The 19,592-nt window shown below is 41.5% G+C and overlaps 1 protein-coding gene and 1 long non-coding RNA gene across 2 annotated transcripts in view; one reads left to right on the top strand and one right to left on the bottom strand.

The window, feature by feature from the left end:
* The window catches only part of LOC129700027 (serine palmitoyltransferase 2-like), a 125,712-nt gene that overhangs the window by 84,246 nt on the left and 21,874 nt on the right, over positions 1–19,592 (top strand). Inside the window, exon 10 of the mRNA XM_055640178.1 lies at positions 17,211–17,346. Coding sequence (XP_055496153.1) covers positions 17,211–17,346 — 136 coding nt within the window. The remainder of the gene's footprint in view (positions 1–17,210; positions 17,347–19,592) is intronic.
* Positions 17,353–19,592, bottom strand: part of LOC129700028 (uncharacterized) — a 36,276-nt gene continuing 34,036 nt past the window's right edge. The window contains exon 3 of the long non-coding RNA XR_008723975.1: positions 17,353–19,194. This is a non-coding gene — a long non-coding RNA (uncharacterized LOC129700028). The remainder of the gene's footprint in view (positions 19,195–19,592) is intronic.

Raw genomic sequence — 19,592 nt, 5'->3', positions numbered from 1 at the left:
GGGCAGGAACGCCTCCGCAGAGTATCAGTCAATCTGTAAAAGGTCTTATAGTCTCGACAGGAAATAGAGCCACAATCGAACCGCAGAGATTAATTGGGTAACCATACTTAGCCGGTTGATGAAAATTACTGCGGGTTATTCGCCCAGGTTTAGGGATCGCTTATTTTAAATAGGAATTTGCAGTTTTAAGATGGGCGTCCAGGAAATTAAGAACCTGCTCTGTTAGATTTCATCCCAATGTTTTTTTTTCTTTTAAGAAAAAACATCTGGGACCGTTAATCGGTTTGATATCTTCTGCGGCACAGCCATTAGTGTTAAGATTGACCTGTTGAACTGGAACTGCCATTATGGGAAGTAATACAAGAAGCAGCGATAGCAGTGAAAACATTGAAAATAAAACCAAAATGTAATGCGGCACTTATCCCACACAAACAAGTTGGACATTCGCTTTGCAAGATACCTGATCTGAAACTATTAGCCGTAACATAGTTCAGGTTGCGTAGGGAGGAACTGCAGATGTTGGTTTAAACCGAATATATACACAAAACGTTGGAGTAACTCAGCGGGCCAGGCAGCACCTCTGGAGCGAAGGAATGGGTGACGTTTTGGGTCGAGACCCTTCTTCAGACGAGTCTGATAATGCAAGTTCTCTTTTCATGAGCTTTGTACTGGGTGAGGTGTACCTTTGAATAGTCCTGTACCTTGGCGAAAATAGTACAGTTGAATAGCCCTGTACGCTTGCCAAGTTGGGCACAAAAAGCTGGAGTAAATCAGTGGGTCGGGCAACATCTCTGGCAAAAAGGAATAGACGCTTCGGGTTGTGACGCTTCTTCAGACAGAGTCATGGGAAAGGGAAATGAGAGATAGATGGTGATATAGAGAGATATGGAACAAATGAATACAAAATATGCAAAAAAAGTAACAATGTTCAAGGAAATATGGTCCATTGTTGGCTGTGGGATAGCTGATTAGTTATACAGACCATGAAACTCAACAAGACGACAGTGAAACTAGTATGATGACTAGGGTGGGAGAGGGAGGGGGAAACTGTATGCAATGGTTACTTGAAGTTGGAGAAATCAAGAATCATACCGCTGGGTTGTAAGCTGCCCTCGTGAAATGAGTTGCTGGTCCTCCAATTTGCATTTAGTCTCACTCTGACAATTGAGGAGGCCCAGGACAGAAATGTCAGAATGGGAAGGGGAATTGAAGTGTTTGGCATCCGGGAGATTGTGGTCTGCTCTGAATCTCTTGAACGTAAACTTATAATACAGGTGCTCAGGCTTATGCTGATTCTTTCCAAAAACAAATGTAGTCGCTCTTTCCCCATACCCCTGGGGTTTTTTCTGTCCAATTGAAGAACTTACTGAGTCAGCGTCCTTCAGCCACTCAGCATGCCTCTAAGTCTATCCACTTAGATTTGTCGCATTATAAAAATAATTGATATTTTCTGGTTGTTTCAACCTTTGCCTTAGAATTGGTTTGTCCCATTATTGACGCATCAATCATAGTGATCGCCCTTTCGAATCCCACAATTATGCGGCTGACCCATAGTTGTCCTGTGCTGGTGCGGCAAAGGTTTTCTCGTTAACTGTCACGGCAGTAGGATGGCTCTGCCCTGAAGCCTTGTGCAACTGGCCTTGCCCATTAGAGCACGGGGGGGCAGTTCCAAATTATATGAAGTCAATGAGAATCAGATTGACAGGTGTTGATACAAGGCCTGCTGGTTGTCGAGGAACTGCTGTCAGTGAAGCCCTCATTAATGGACAAGGCGGTTGGGGGTGGGGTGTTGGGTTGAGTTCCAAAACACAACCAATTACTCCTCCTGGTTTACATGATGAGTTTCTCTCATATTCTCAGTCGCAACCTCTCTCCTGGAGAGATGCATGTTAATGTTAGTTGTAAATTCATCGTATGTTTCAAAACATACTTGGCTAATAAAGTATGATTATTATGATTAGATAAAGATGGTGTTATTAATAATCCAGAGAATATTTAAGGTTTTAATTTTCCTGTCCACTGTATGTAAAGTAACTGATTAAAAACATTTTGCAGATCGATCGTCCTCTGGCTGGAAGAATTAAGATTCTTCCTTGCACAATATATGCACTATTTCAATGTTAATAACATTTTGGAAATGGATTACTTGTAATAATTGAATACCCTGTGAATTTTAACAAGTTTTTGATTGGAAAATTGAGTTGTAGCACTGGCCTTAAAATTATAATGCTGTTTCTTTGTTTAAAATCCTGCCTTTTTAAAAAAAAAACAAAAAAAAACATGGGATATAGCAATTGTTACTCAAACAACAGCCATGCAGAATCGTAGTAATTTGAGTGAGAGTTCTGATTGCAGGCATGTCTAGCATAAAGACAGATTTGATCACTTGTATTTGACACTGTGCCACCTGATGAGTTGCTGTGACAGGATCTAAATGATGCAGTGGGCGGAAAGTAACCAAGATTTGGAGCTTATTTCGTTGGGTTAGATTTCAGGGTCAGTAGGCTTTAACAACTATTAATGGGACACGAAAAATAACTGAGTAACTCAAATGTGACACAATCAACTTGACAAGCAAACAGTATCATTAATATTTATTGGCATCCATTAGCATTGGGCCGTTATAATACAAACGTGTCACAAGTGAACACTTTAAAGAGAATATTGACAGGGATGGGTGCAAAGTTGAAATTTTCAACGTGGACCAGTACACAATTTAATACTGCACTTATCCTTGGAAATTAGGGAGCAGTATCTTCTTTCTTTGATCACCAGGTATCAAGCAACTAACTAAATTCTTGCACAGGGTTGTCTTTTAAGGGTGTTATTCATTCGGAAGATGTGAGGTTCACTGAACTAAACATTCCTGTTTCTGGTCCTGCGATTGAAGGGAGATCTTTGTAAACATCTGAAGAAGGTTGGGCCTAGGACACCACTGCGAGGGACCTCCAAGATGCCCTGCAGTTGAGATTAGCCCCCAACCACCACAACCATCTTCCTTTATGCTAGGTATGATTCAATGGTTTCTCCACGATTCCCATTGACTACAATTCAGGCAGAGCTCCTTGGCGCTGTGCTCAATCAAGTGATTATGATCAATTGTTTAACTGTCATGTCATCATACAGCATGGAAACAGTCCCATTCGCCTCAATTTGCCCATGTCAACCAAGATGCTCCATCTACACTACCTGTGTTTGGCCTCTAAACTTTCCCTGTCTATGTACCTGACCAAATGTCTTCTAAATGTTATATGTGCCAAAAACAAAACGTGGAATTCTTAACTGCAGCAGCATAACTGAGCTGTAAACAAAACGCGCTGATTACACAATTAACAAAAAGTTCAATACATTTTTTAAAAATCTGAACATTAGTGTAAAACAAAACCCACTAGTCAGTACTTTAGTTGGTGTTTGTAGTGTTCAAGAGCCTGAAGGTTGGGAAGAAGTGTACCTGTAGTTAAAGATCTGTTACTTGAGAATAAATTGGAATGGTTAAGTAAATGAACACCAAACACGTTATTCATTGAATATTTTTTCTGGCTGTATTGGTACCAGTAAATGAATAATCTAATGCTGTCAAGGCTGTGTACCTCTGAATTGAGTGAACAAGCTAAGAAGTAACAGCACAGTGACAGCTGACGAAGGTGCTGCCTCACTGCTCCTGAGGCCTAGTTCAATCCTGACCTCGGGTGCTGTCTATCTTTGCGCATTGTTCCTGTGACTGCCTGCGTTTCCTTTCCCACATCCATAGACAAGGTATAGGTTAATTGGCCACTGTAAATTGCCCCTCGGGTGTAGGTGAGTTGTAGAATGTAGGGGGGGAGGGGAGGGTGTGGAGGGAACAAAGAGTTGAATTGAAAGTGAAGGAGTATAGTAAAGGGGTTGCGGTAGGATCAATATAAATGGAGAGTTAATGGTCAAAGGTCCTGTTTATATGTTGTATCCTTCTGTGAATTTGACTACAAACTCTAGTCATTTCAAGTGTAATATCCCAAGCTTGGAGAGCAAAAGAGAACTCTGTAGCAGGAGTATTGCATTTTTTTAAATCAATCAATTTTATGTCAGTGTTTTAATCATGGAATTATAATTGGTTATTCTGCTGCCTTAAACCAGTAATATTATATTTACACATGACTTAAAAGTAAAATAATGCAAGTAGCTGATGCAAAGTAGCTTTGTTACCAGTTTTTTAAAGAATAGGGTCAGAAGGACCTAATGTCATCCATATGTAACTGTTTGATCACACTGGCACATGGCTCTGCTGTTGATTATTTAACTGAACAAAAGCTTATAGCGATCAATTGTCAGAGCCCTTCTGCACAGTAACATCTTGAGGATGGAGATGAATGATGCCAAGGTCAATGATGATTAAGTACCTTGTATATGGTTTTATTATTGCACCAGGGAAATTAAAGCTACAACTTGGAAACCAGAGAAGTACAGAATTTGGATGAATTAGCTTTGTCTTGAGCAGGAACCGTAATCTGGACAATAGAAAATTTTCTAATGTTGTCAATTTGAAATGTATCGCGTGCCGTACCTGTAGAAAATTTAAATCTTCAAGGAACAAGCATAACTAAACTCTATTTCTTATATCGTTGCAATTAAGCCATATTGAATCTTCTATTTTGCAAAAGAAAAATGAAGATCGGTGTATAAGATTCATGTTTCTCTCTAATTTGCATAGCATTGAAAATATAGAACTTGCTGACCACCTTCAAGTTATTCTGAAGGCATTAAGTGTTAGGATTGGTCATATAGGCCCTCTAAATGTTGTGGGATTCCTCTTAAAGATGTTAATGAAGTTGCTTACAGTCTGAAGAAGGGTTATGACCCAAAATGTCACATCCCTTTTCTCCGGAGATGCTGCCTGACCCCGAGTTACTACAACAGATGTTAATGAAGCTACTGTCTGTCCAAATACCATGGAACTTTTGTGGCAAGTTATCTGAGAATCCACAAGGTGAATTAATGTTATTTGTCACAGTGGACATTGAACTTGAAGATCAGATGCCATAACTGTTAAATGAATTCTTATATTCTGTATAAAGATGAGTAATTTGGATAGTTGCGATATGCATTTGAATTTGAACAAATCTGTGCTGTTTGTTTATACCCTGTTCTACAATAATTATAAATGCAAGTGTGATTCTGCACAGGTGGGGGCTATTTGGCCCATTATATCCATGCTGGATTTCAAACTAATTAACCAAATTTCACTTCCAAACACTCAGTTGATAGCCTTGGTAGTCACACCATTTAAGGTACTCATTCAAGAATCGCTGCAATATGATGAGGATTTCTGCCTTTGCCTACTTTCTGGACAGTATTCCAGACTGCAGCTGTCCTTTGGATGAAACATTCCTCAACTAATTATTATTTTCTAGACAACTGAGGGCAGTGGGCAGGTGTTGTAGACCTGCATGGGAAGGTTGACACTCCCGCCCCCACGTGTCTCAGGCAGATGGGGCTCGTCAGCCTGGGAAGGCAGTCCAACTAGGAGAGGGAAAACTCTGATTTAAAACCTCCACTGCTTTGGCTATATCCAGTCATGGAAAAGGCTCCAGGAGTAAACCTCAAGTAAATCCGGAGTCGGAGCCCCTAAGGCAGTTCGTCGTTGTCTACAACCTCGCTCTGGCAGCTCCTGCGACGGCGCTGGTGCCAAACTGTAACGGCCCTGCTGTTCCTTTGGATCGATCAGTGATGTGGAGAGGGACGTGCTGCATGGGCAACAGCCTGTCCTCCATATGACATCGCCCAGGCTTGCATCCGACCACACATCACCTGCAAACTGGGATGCATCACCCATGGTCAGTCATGACCGAGAGGGGCCTACTATTAGATAACTATACAAATGTAGATGGATTCATCCTGTTTGCAGTAATAGGCCTTGCCTAATATTATATAGATTAATTTATATAATTCCTTTGCTCCAGGAATTAAATCAAAGCAATTGTATCTTGCCGATGTGCCCCCTTTCAAACTACAATAAACCTCTGCTTTTCTGGAACTTTAGTGCCATACATTCAGATTTACTGGACTAAAGTACAAACAGCTGGAGGAACTCAGCAGACCAGACGGCATCTGTTGGGGTAGAACTCTGCATCTGAATTTGTGGACGATCAGATTCTATTAATGCTCCAGCTCACCTAAATCACTGTTGAATGTTAAACAGTGAAATACAAATGTCAATGAACATGCAAAGTTTATAAGCAGTGGGTAACAGATCCAGGCGAGTTGCAAGGGAGTGTGGTTTGCAGTTAAAACCTTCTCATAACCTTCAGAACCTATTAGTAGGTATGTTGCAAAGCCTACCTGTAGCGTCGTAGTTATAATAGTTTAAAAATCACTCTCTAAACCCGCGACCTCACGCAACCACAGGGCCGCATGGAGCTGTATACAGAAGGTATGTAGCTTATTTTTACATTAAAAAGGGCTTCTTAAGAACCCTTTATACAAAGTTTACTATTGCGAGTAGCTCATTTTGGGCTCTTTATATCCCGCAGTATTTTTCTGGGCATTTGAGGGCACAAATCTACCGCAATGTGAACGTTCTAAACCAGCGCGTTCACAGGAACCCACTAGAAAGCTGATTTAAATGGACTTTAATTTACAGCAATTGAACACTAAATTCCTTCCATTTGGCCTAAAAATTAATGTAAATGAGATTTAAAAATCATGTCTTATTGTGAATTATTTATGAATATTATTTGGACACTTGGGCTATTTAAAAATGTTAATCATTTATTAAGAAATGGATAGATGTTTAGATCTAGTAATTGAAGTTTGAAATTAGCTACACTTGGGTAACTAACTAATTATATGTTTTAATTTCAGGTCATCCAAGTAAGATTATTTTATATTTGTTTCAGAATGGTTCAATCTACGATAACTGAAAATTTCATTCAGTTCTCTTAATTTTTAAGAAGGTTATGGCCTTTTGACAGCACACGATCACAGCTTTTTTGTCTTGTCCATAGAAAATCAATAGGGAACAAGATGCTAATTTCCGAGTATGAAAATGGCCATAACTTTTTAAATACTTGAGATATGAAAGTGAATTAGGTGTCAAATTAAACTTCTTTTTATGCTTTATCTGATGGGATAAATTACAGACTTGATTTTTTAAATCTCAAAATTTTGTAACATTGCTACTATTAGTCATTTTGAAGCACAGCATTGTTCCATGTGTACACTCGCTGCAGTACGTTGGTGCATGACAAAGCTTCACAGATAACACATGGGTTAGTTCCTAGCTGATGATTCAGTTTTCGGAGGCAGGAATTTTAGCCAGGACAGCTCCGTCATTTACGTAATAGAGTTTTAATATAATAATAATAATAATAATAAGTTTATTTATATAGCACATTTATAGTCAATTTTCATTGACCCCAAAGTGCTTTGCATAATTTAAAAATCAGTTCCATACAAAGCATAAAGATGGGTTAACAAAATAATAAAATGCATAAACAGGACACAACATGTAACATAAACATCCACCACAGCATTCATTACTGTGGTGGAAGGCACAATTTTTTTTTGCCGTCCTCCTCCATTCCCCCCCCCCCCCCCCCCCCCCCCCCCCCCCCCCCCCCCCCCCCCCGTGGACAAGAACAGAGTCCAGAGCCCAGTACAGGATCGGTCTTTCCTCACCGGAGACCGCGGCTTCAAGATTGTGTAGGCCGCAGGCCGGCGGTTGAGATTTAAAGTCCCCGCCGCAGCCAGAAGCACCGTAGACTGCAGGGCCGGCGGTCGAAGCTCCCCTCCAGGGGTGATGGTAAGTCCATGCCAGGCCCGCGGTAGAAGTTATCCGTGGGCCGGCAATGGCGGCTTCTTCTTCCCCCGGGTCCCCCACGAGGGATCCCGGGCTGTGGACGCCGCAGCAGCTGGAACTCTGCAGACCGCGGCTTCAGGCTGCGACTTCAGGCTGCCGGCTGCCCCGGGCCAGTGAAACGGAGCACTCCCCTCCGGCGAGCCCCAGTGAGGGCTCACCCGCTCCACGCCGAGTCCACGCTGAAGCCCCGGGCACGTCTCCGGGAAAGACCTCGCCGATCCTTGATGGTAGGCCACGGGGGAGGCGACCTGGAAAAAGTCGCCTCTCCATGGAGGAGGCGACCAAAGCGGTTTCCCCCTTACACCACCAACACAAAACACAAAAAACCCCACTAAATACACACTTTAAAACATACTAAAAATAAAAAATAAAATTGAAAGGCTGACGCGCTGCTGCCATGGCTGCCGCCAGAACAGCGCCCCCTTACACTTTTCATTTGTCTGAGTAGGCAAATAATTTTGTCCAAATCCTCAACCTAGTGTTTGAACCTCTAACCTTGTAGCATTGTATCAGTGTAGTGTTGCAATGTCAACCTCAAATATGTGCTTTCGGAAGTTGAACTTCCCTTCGACTTATTTGTGTGACCATGCTTACAAAGCCCAGCTGATACGCGTGCTATTTATATTTCTGTAATATTTACATTATTTTCGGTGTACAATTCTTCAGTTAACTTGGTGGCCTGCGGTTAGACAATTTGAAATACTTGTTTTCCTGTGTTTCTTAAAAGACAAAGTTGTTACTTTATCCAGCATCAACCGATTGCACAGATCTTAAACCTTCCGATTGCATTTAAAATGGCTTTTAACCCTGACAATGGCAACGGAAAAAGCATCTCCATAAATGTTTAAAATCTTCATTTGTATTTGCTGACTGTAAGAACCTAGACTGACTTTTACGCACTGCCTTAGTTATTGATGTCTTTAGGTGGCATGTAGCAGAAGCATGTGATCATGTCTAGGGAAGGAAATATAAACAAGAACTGGCCTCTCAAAACCTGTCAACTGCTCTCGAGAGCTGTAACCTTACCTGCAAACAGTGCGTGAGAAGTTGAAAATGATACCACCCTATACATGCTCTGGCGCCAGAACTGTAAGGGTGTAAGATCTTGGGCAATACAATTGCATAGTAACATAAAAGATATCAAATCACTTGGCTGAAACTGAATTACAAACATGATTAATGGTCCCAGGCTCTAAATTGCTTCAACTTGTATGCCTGTGTTTAACAAAGACCTCTTTACTGTATGTGCATTCATGTTCTCTCAATGGTTTTACATAGACCACAAGTTTTTGGCAAAAAATGTAGTGCTTTCCCCCCCCCCCCCCCCCCCCCCCCCCCCCCCCTGTTTCCGCTCACTATCTATCCATTCACCTCTTGCCCTTCCAACCCCTCATAGTATAAGGGCGTTGAATATTTTAAAAGTTAACTTCAAGTGTTAAAGTCCGTTTTCAAAAATGTTAACTCTTCACAAGATCCATGTCAATAGTTCAGGACGAGGAAATGCATTTTTCTTTTTTTTAATTATTCCAGGTCATTGAGATTTTCTGAGCTGATATCCAAAAGGAGGTGGTAGTATCTAATGATCCATGTGCGAGAAAATAAACTAATTGGAGAGCAAGCATGGGCTCCGTCCACTGCTTTATACCGAGCGCTTGCTTGGAGATAAAATAGGACTTTATTGACCATTGTTCCAGGCTTTCCAGTATTTTTGCATTTAAGACCAACTTTGCATAGAAACTTGTGAACTGGAATTACGGCTAAGATATGAAATGTTGCTTTTGGGCTGTTTAGACTTAGACTTAGATCCTTTATTTGTCATTCAGACCTTTCGGTCTGAACGAAATGTCGTTGCCTGCAGCCATACATGTAATAATAAACAACAAAACACACAATAAACACAAATTAACATCCACTACAGTGAGTTCACCAGGCACCTCTTCGCTGTGATGGAGGCAAAAATCTTAGGGTTACTGTCTCTTCCCTCCTATTCTCCCTCTGCGCTGAGGCTATACCCCACCGGGCGATGGTAAGTTAGTCCCGCGGCTAAAGCAATGTTTAATGTCATTGTAAACTTTTCATAAACTTTCCAGACTTTCAAGTTCAAAGGACTTTGCTGCTTTGGGCCTGCAGTTTATTTCTATATATTGCATGTAAAGAGATTATCAACTTTGAATTTGGCTGTGTTTAATTTACTTTTCCAGTAAATTATTATAACTGATGGAAAATCTATCTAACATATCATAATATATTTATATTATGGCATATGGACACTGATCTGTTTTGTAGTAAATGTCTACTATGTTCTGTGTGCTGAAGCAAAGCAAGAATTTCATTGTCCTATCAGGGACACATGACAATAAACTCACTTGAACTTGAACTAACAGGATTGTAGCAGTTCAGTCCTCGTCACCAGGTTGTTGCCTGGATAAACTGAATTCAGTTGTGTCAGTTTGTTTGGAGTTTACTGCAGTTTCTCCTGTTTTAGTTAATTGTTGTATTGTAAACTGTTGTTGGATTGCTGCCTGTCAGCGCCAGAGATCCGGGTTTGATCCTGACTACAGAAGCTGTCTGTACAGAGTTTGTATGTTCTCCCTGTGACTGCGTGGGTTTTCTTCGGGTGCTCTGGTTTCCTCCCACATTCCAAAGGCATGCAGTTTTATGGGTTGGTTGATTTCGATAAATTGTCCCTCATGTGTAGGATAGAACTCGCGTACCAGGTGATCATGGTCAGTGTGAACTCGGTGGGCCAAAAGGCCTGTTTCCACGTTATATTTCTAAACTAAACTAAACCTGTTACGGCTGTATAGTAACAGCTAAAAGCTATTGTGTTCACTTGATTGCTTTCCGAATTATACTTAGCAAGGAAGCTATCGTCATATCGACCAAGTTGCTACCATGAGGCTTTCTATTTAATTCCAAGGTTCAATATTTTCTGATTTTGAAAAGTTGTATTCCAATTTAATTGGATAAGGGATTACTAACAAGAATACATCTAACCCATATCTTTACACCAAGCACGAAATGAGATGAAGCTGCAAATCTAATTAGTGATTGTAACCCCTCAAATCAACTTATGTTGTCCTCATTTCACTTTCACTTGTCAAAACCTAATAACTTCCCTATTTTTTAAACAGCTTTGAAAAATTGTTGACAGGATATAAATCCCAGAAGCAAAAGCAAAATTCAATGGGAATATGAAACAAAAAACAAGTTTAATTTCTCGTCTCCAGCTACATATGTAGAGAAACAGAGCAAGTCGCGCCCTCTTGTTGCCCAGTTTATACTTGATCGCTCATCAACGAAAAATGCATTGTCTAACATCATGACCTTATCGTAATTTGGTGTTTGTTAAACACAGGAAATAAAAGTTACCAGATGTGCATATGTAATCTTTCAAGGATGTGCTTTCCAAATGGGCCTTACAAACTAGATGCAGTCACTTCAAATACTTTGATGGATCTTCGACCTCGAGCAATAATTGTTTCTCTTTTCACAGTCTATGTCTTTCTAGCGTTTTGTTTTATTTCAGATTCATGGATTTTATTTTCAAAGTTTTGAAACCTATAATTCACATGAACAGCTTTAATCCAGCTTTCAAGTGCATTGGATTCAGTTGGGGCAAGAACCTTCGTCTTCGGGTTGCATTGAGTTTGCTTAAATATATGCTGGTGACATTGAAGTCGTGAAAGCTTTGAATCAGCATTTCCAAAGAGCAGGGCAGAATGCATATCTCCCCCTTCACCACTGTCATTTCCATGATTGTGAACTGTTCCCATTGTACATTATGCCCATTTATGCTTTACTGCTGGTGGAGCGGTTTCCTGAGATATACAATTGGAATAAGAGCTAAATTTGGCATGGTGTGTTAGTTGCCAAATCTGATACTGCGAGATGATACACTGTAGATCGGCGATGCTGTGTTGTAGTTGTGCTGATATAGAAGCAAAAGCCTTCAGCCCCATACGCAGTTAGAATTTGCATGCATGTTGAGCAGCTGAGACTAATCCATATGTGTAGGAAGGAAACTGCAGATGCTGGTTTACTCCAAAGATAGACACAAAGTGCTGGAGTAACTCGGGGGAACAGGCAGCATCCCTGGATAGAACGAATGGGTGACGTTTCAGGTCGAGACCCTTCGGACTGTGAGTCGGGAGAGGGAGACACAGAGATAAGGAAGTGTAAGATGTGAGTGCGAGACATCAAAGGGGATGAGGTTCAAGGAAAATGTAGAATAGATTGTTGTTCGCTCGGGGAAGGTGACAACGAAGCATGCAGAGAAAATGTTATCAAGAGGACAGTCGGACTGGTCGGAGAACTAGGGGGTGGGAGGAGCTAATCCATGTTGGGACTGATCTAAGGTTTACTTGCCAGTAAAGTAATACTGGTCAGCATCTCAAACTTCAAACAGGACAAAATCACATACCAAAAATGTATGTCTACTAGAAACAGAAGTTGGAAATGTTCAGTATGTCAGGCAGTATAGTTTAGAGATACAGCGCGGAAAACAGGCCCTTCGACCCACGGCATCACCACCGACCAGCAATCCCTGCACACATACACTATCCTGCACACACTAGGGGAAAATGTACATTATGCCAAGCCAATTTACCTACAAACCTGTACGTCTTTGGAGTGTGGGACGAAACCTGAGATCCCTGAGGAAACCCACGCACGTCACAGGGAGAATATACAAACTCAGTGCAGACAGCACAAGTCGGCAGGATTGAACCTGGGTCTCTGGCGCTGTGAGGCAGCAGCTCTACCGCTGTGTCACCATGCCACCCCTTTGTGGGAGAAAACAAAGTTAATGTTTTTCAGTTAAGGCTTTGCTCTGAACTGGGCTTAGTTAAACATGGCCAGGCTTTAAAATGTTGAAGAGAGAAAACCTGAATGTGTTTTCCTTTTTGACAAGGTGAAAATGTCAAAGACTTTAATGTGAAAGGGGCACAATTTAAAGGAGATGTATGGGCAAGTTAATTTGCACTGTGTGGATGCCTGGAACAAGCTGCATGGGGTGGTGGTGGAGGCAGATACAATAGTAGGCTTTTAACTAGGCAGAGGATATGGCGGTTATGTGTCATTGAGTTATTGAGTCCAACAGCATGGAAATGGGCCCTTCAGCCCAACTTGCCCACGACAACCATGTCCCATTCACACAAGTCCCATTAGATTTGTGAGACACAACCTCCCATGTACAAACAGCCCTGGTACATCTAAGTGCATGTATATCCTATCCCTCAGAATACTCTCTAATAACTCCCTACACACCCTCCACTCCCTACATGCACGTTAGGGGAATTTTATAGTGGGTTCAGGGAGGAAACTGGAACATCCAGAGGAAACCCATGCAGTCACGGCAAAAACATGCAAACTCCTTCTCCCTTCCCCCCCCCTCCTCCCATCTTCAATCCAAAGAAGGGTCCTGACCGAAAATGTCACCTATCCTTTTCCTCCAGAGATGTTGCCTGTCCCGCTGAGTTGCTCCATCACTTTGTGTCTGTTTTTGTAAAGGTGCAAACTGTTTTTCTGCCTTGGCTCCTTAATCTAGTTATTGACTGAAAATGATCTTTATAATTAAATGTTCCAGTCTGTACTTCCACCCATCCACAAGAACAGATGTGGAACCACACTTTTCTGATTGTTTTGATGTTCTTGCTTTAATCAAAGCCAGAATTTGTCTGTGGTGGACTAGAAATGGGATGTTTCAATCATGCACTTCAGGCCCAATTTACCTCTCGTGCCACGACTTTAAAGTGTCTGAAACATCTCATCTTTTGCACAAACTACTAATATGGGTGGGCAGAGGAGTTTGCTTTGATACCATCGCGTTCCCAATTTACATTTCATTATAATTATACTCCTGTAGACGAGTCAACCTGCTAAAAAAGATCTTGATCAAGTATAATGTTCAGAGCTGTTTCCTTTAATCCGTATTCTCTCAAAACGAGAAGGTTTTGTGTGCCTGATGTCAAATCCCAGTGGACTAAAGATGTTCAGATTTTATGACTCCTTGTCAATCAACAAATATTAATAGAATAGGTCGGCTTCAGCTTGAGTTACTAGTCCATGGTTCTGCTGTCTAGTGTGAAGCTGTTATCATGACTAATAGTTTTCTCTTATACTTAAGGGCTGATTTGTTGGCCTACTTGTGTTCACATTGCCCATTGCCTAAAAATAAGAGATTTTGCCAGCAATGCGAAGTTCTGTTATTTCACATACCACACGAGGCAAATAAAAACTGCAGATGAAATAGAATTATGGGATGATCTTCAATCTAAAATGGGACCTTGGTACCTCTGCACGCAGCTGCAGGCTGTCTTGGTGTTTCCATCATTTTCAAGTGTTTAATTGTCATATGCATCCAGAAGCACAACAATGAAGTTCTTGTGTAAGAAGGAACTGCAGACACTGGTTTATACTAACGAGTATAAAGGTTAGAGTAACTCAGCGGGTCAGGCAGCATCTTAAGAGAAGTAAAATAGGTGGCGTTTTGAGACTGAACCCTTCCTCAGACTCCAGAGAATTAAACTTTTAGTGGGGTCTTTCGGTTTTCCACCTCTGCAGAGGATTCAAGCGCTCTTTACGATCAAAGAAGTCCTTCCGAAGTCCTGTGTTGAAATGTAAAGGGTCCTCACAAGAGTACCAAGCACTTTCTGAAGAAAAAAAAAAAAATTGGTGACTGAATGAAAAGTAAATATCCTACTGGGAAAGGTAGCTTAAATTCTGACCACTTATTCCAAGTGTTGGCTTATAAAATTAAACAAAATCCACCTTTTTACCTGGCAGAGAATGACGTCTTGTATTCCATCTGGGTAGTCTACAATCCAATGATATGAGCAATTACTTTTCTGTTTTAAGGCAACCCTTGGCTTTGTGTTCATTCTCATTCTCGGTCTCCTATCCTCCGATTTTTGTTCCATCCACCTACGATGAGCACTAGATCCCCTCCCCCATCTACTTGCATCTGCCCTTCATCTCTCCCTACTTACTGTCTGCCTACCTTCCCCCTCCACTCTTAGTCTCTGCTCTTAGTCCTGATGTGGGCTCTCCGCCCAAAAGCTTCATCCCATCCCCACCCACCCTCGTTTTCTCCATAGATGGTACTCAACCTGTTCAGTTCATCGGCAGTTTGGTTTCTGCTTGAGATATTGTTGGTCTCATTGTAGTATTGAATATTCCACAGCGATGTTTATTGGTTGCAGGTGTAGCCTCACCTGGCGGTGCTGTTTTCATTCTTGTTCTTAATCTGGATAAAATACATTTGTGATATCGCAAATGCAATCACTACATAGGTGGCATTGAGGATTTGTGAAGAGTGCAGAGAAGGGTTGCATGATTAATGCCCTGTTTAAAGCATCTTAGTCACCAAGATAAGCTGCGAGCTGGGGCTACATTTCAAACGTGCAGGCTCGGGTGATTGAAGTTTATAAAATGAACGGAATAGATTGTTTGAATAGTTTGTCTCAATTTATTAGGATGGATCAGGGGTTGCAATCTCCATTTATGCAAGGCCTGAACTACTGAGAGGCTGCACCTAGCTTATGCTTGGGTCTAAAATCATTTTGTTTAAAAGTGGAGGCTACCAGTTGTCTTCCCTTGGCCTGGCATTGTTAAACTGGTGCATTGCAGGTCTTTTTTATCATGAAGTGCATCTCAGCCGCAGTGTTTAATTTGTAGTGTTTCAATTGGTCACTAAAGTTAGTAACTTCCAATATTAAGGCATGGATATAAAATACTGTAAGGTCTCATTGAAGTATTAAATACACCACAGCTGGGTGGGTCCTTTACAAATCGGCACATCACAACTCTCAATATTCATGGGACAATATTCACACCTCAAAATGGTGCAATGAAGAAATCAAAGTGCTGGGACAAATCTTAATACTCTGTTATATATTGCTTGAATGAAATTCAACCACATTAGGATGGTTGGTTCTCATCATTGCCATATTGCAGTATCTCAATTCTCCTTTCAAAATTAGTGCTTGTGTAACTCAGCGGGTCAAGCAGCATCTCTGGAATACATGGATAGATGACGATTCAGGTCGGGACCCTTCAGACCTGTCATCCATCCATATCATCCAGAGATGTTGCCTGGCCAGTGTTACTCCAGCACTTTGCTGTTTTTTAAACCAGCAATGGTAATTCCTTGTGCCTGGATTTTCCTATTCGAATCTTGAGTAACATCAATATATTCTCTTTCATTACACTGCACAAAATTATTCTAAATGCTAGTCACTCGTTGAGTAAAGAAGTTCTTATGTCCATCTTTTATTATCATCTTGCTAATTCTATGCTTCATTTCTCTCAACCAATATGTGATTGTTTACTTGTAAATGATTTGGTTTTTCAGTTCAATTGTTTGATTACAATAATCCCCAGTATAGTACTGCTACCTCAAAGCTAGCTCAGTGTCTGTGCTGTATGCACTGGCGTAGTTTGAACGCAAACTAATTATCCACGGAATTGAGCGGGTAAATTTTTTAATAAATACTGTGAAGTCGAGCATATGAAAACAACATGAATGTGTGCGAGCGATATTTGTGAATCGTTTGAGTCCAGATATGTCAAATAAAAATTCCTTTATTTCTTGAAGGAGCCAATTTCTTTTGGCAAGCATCAAAGAGGAAGTAAGCCAGGCGTGTGCATTGAGATGGAGACAAAGAGCTGGAGTAATTCACCGGGTCAGGCGGCATCTCTGGAGAGAAGAAATAGGTGACGTTTCAGGACCCGCTGAGTTACTCCAGCATTTTGTGTCTATCTTCAGTATAAACCAGCATCTGTAGTTCCTTCCTAGACATTTTGTGTACATTGAGATGATCCCCTGTGTTTGTCCTCTGCTTGTGGTTGAATGGGTGCATTGAAGCTAGCAGTTTATCTGATCGTTTTAGCAGAGCACCTAACCCCAGAAGCTGTGGAGGCCGTCAATTGATATTTTTAAGGCAGAGATGGATAGATTCTTGATTAGTACGGGTGTCAGTGGTTATGGGGGGAGGGAGGCAGGAGAATGGGGTTAAGAGGAAAAGATAGATCAGCCATGATTGAATGGCGGAGTAGATGATGGGCCGAATGCCCTAATTCTGCACCTATGACTTGTGAAATTATAATGTGACTAAGTTTCACCCTTTGACAAGATGTTTAAAAAACATTAATTCGTCCAGTATCAAATTTGAATGGAAGTGCTTTAAAATAATGCAAGAGAAAAGACTAACATTTAATCTAAAGCAAAATGATCTCAGCTAGATGTGTGTCTTTACCCAGGATGTGCATTTTTATAAGGTTCACATAATCCCGTGCTTCAGCACCCCGGGCTTCATTGCACCTGTAGTTTTAAATCACTTACATGTCTTGTATTTGTTGTTCGTCTCATGTTTAGGTCAGAACCGGGTTCAACAGCTGGCGGAGAACACTCGTTACTTCAGAAGAAGACTGAAGGAAATGGGATTCATTATCTATGGAAATGATGATTCACCAGTGGTGCCTTTGATGCTCTACATGCCAGCCAAAATTGGGTAAATGAAAAACACTTAAGCTTTGTAGTTTAGACTCTGATTTGTTTTTTTAGTTTCCTTCAGCTGTCTGCAGCAGCAGAATTAACTGTCAGTTTTGCAAAATACCTCCACTGGATTGCGACTTCAAATGAAAAAAGAATACAAGTGAACAGATTATAAATGGGTGATGTTATTTCCTTTTATTTCAAATGCAGATCAGCCACACCAATTTGTGTAGGATAGAACCGCAGATGCTGAATTAAACCGAAGATAGACGCAAAATGCTGGAGGAACTCGGCGGGGCAGGCAGCATCTCTGGGGAGAAAGAATGGGTGATGTTTCGGTTCGAGACCTGGAATGTTGCCCATTCCTTCTCACGAAAGATGCTGCCTGTCCCGTTGAGTTATTCCAGCATTTTGCATCTATCTTCAGCCACAACAGATTTGCAGTTTCTTCGCTTGTATATTGAAAAGGGATGGGAATTACCAACGTTTCATTTACTTTTGGACCGTGTCCCTTTGTTGGCTGGGTCCAGTTAGGAAACAAAAGATGTCAGTACGAGCAACTGCACTCTTGACATTCTCTCCTAGTGGAGAGAGTTAAGACCTTGTCCACAAATGAAGACATGAATGGGCTAGATCTATTTCCTGCTTTACATCAATATATCTGCCTGAACATCAATATTGAGGCATGTTAGGGTACATGGTCATAACCTTTTTTTCTCCCCCTGGGTGGAAATGTCAGGCTAGAGGGCATACCTTTAAGGTGAGAGAGATAAAGTTTAAAGGTGATGTGTGGGGCAAGTGTTTTTTCCCCCCCACACTGCAGTGGGTGAATGGTGCGCTCCCACGGGTAGTGGTAGATAGGATAGTGGAATTTAGAAGGCTATTATAGAGAGGCACAGAAAAACAAGAAATGGATTGATATGGATCATGTGCAGGCCAGGCGATTTGTTTAACATGGCATCATGTTCAGCAAGATCATGATGGGCCGAAGGGCATGTGCTGTGCCACACTGTTCTATGTTCCATTGTGGAAGGTTCTCTCGAATGAGGGAATTGCATGTTAGTCAAGAAATAGAAATTTCAATGTTGGAAAATTGGAATCTGAAAATCGCGGACCAGGTGATTTGCATCGCAAATATTTTGAAAGTGGTTGCTTTTGAGTGGTTACTGGATATGGTTATCATCTACCAGAGTGGTATATTCTGAAATTATTCCTGTGGATTCGACATGAACAAATATGGCCCTTGCGTTACAGAAAGGACAATACAATGGTATCTATCGACCTGTTAGTCCAACATTAGTGGTAGGAAAACCTGCTGAAATCTGCAAAGAAGGATGTAATAACAGCATAACACGAAAGGAAAAATAGGATTGAGCAGATTAACCAAGCAGTTGTGAGATTATTTGCTTAATCTGCTGGAGTACTTTGAGGCCATGGACGCGATACCATAAAAGTTTATTCATCCCAGGAGGGAAATTGGTCTGCCAACAGTCATAGAAGACAACAAGATGCTTGAAACATGAAATTAAAGTGATGAGTGGAAAGTCCAGGATTGGTGGAGTGCAAAGATTGGGGGGAGGGGGTGGGGCAGTCAGTCTATACCACAACAGTACGGGGAGGAGTTGTACAGTTTGATAGCCACAGGGGAAAAAGGATCTCCTGTGGCGTTCTGTGCTGCATCTCGGTAGAACCAGTCTGTTGCTGAAGGTGCTCCTCAGGTTGACCAGTGTGTCACGGAGGGGGTGAGCTGTATTGTCCAAGATGCTCTGCAGTTTGAGGAGCATCCTCCCCTCCAAGACCACCTCCAGTGGAATTCAACTCCACCCCCAGGATGTAGCCAGCCTTCCTGATGAGCTTGTTAATTCTGTTGGCAAAGATAAAGCAAAACCAGAGGTTATGGTATAGTAGGATTCTTGCGGCATTTCACAAGGAGGTTGACTAACAGGGTTGGTGTTGTTAGAATTGGGGTTAATGTGTGCAAGGAGGGTTTGAGTGAATCGTCCTCTGGTTGGCAATGTAGGATTTGGAGTTTGTGCCCCTGCTTCTCCTGGCAAATGGAATGTAGAGTTGTCCATTATGTACGTAACAGAAAAGTGAAGTATTTGTTAAATGGTGAGGTTGGGTAGCGATGTGTTTGTCGACCTGTCAATGAAGGCCAAACTGCTGGTGTGCAGTAAGTAGTCAGGAGGGGAAATGGTGCGTCAGCCTTTATAACGAGGGGCTCTGAAAACGGGACTAAGGAAGTCTTCTTGCAATTATTAT

The sequence above is a fragment of the Leucoraja erinacea genome, chromosome 9 (genome assembly GCF_028641065.1).
Source record: "Leucoraja erinacea ecotype New England chromosome 9, Leri_hhj_1, whole genome shotgun sequence".
Classification (NCBI taxonomy): Eukaryota; Metazoa; Chordata; class Chondrichthyes; order Rajiformes; family Rajidae; genus Leucoraja; species Leucoraja erinaceus.
Note: the sequence above shows the minus strand (reverse complement) of the source record. Positions and strands in the feature narration are given on the sequence as shown.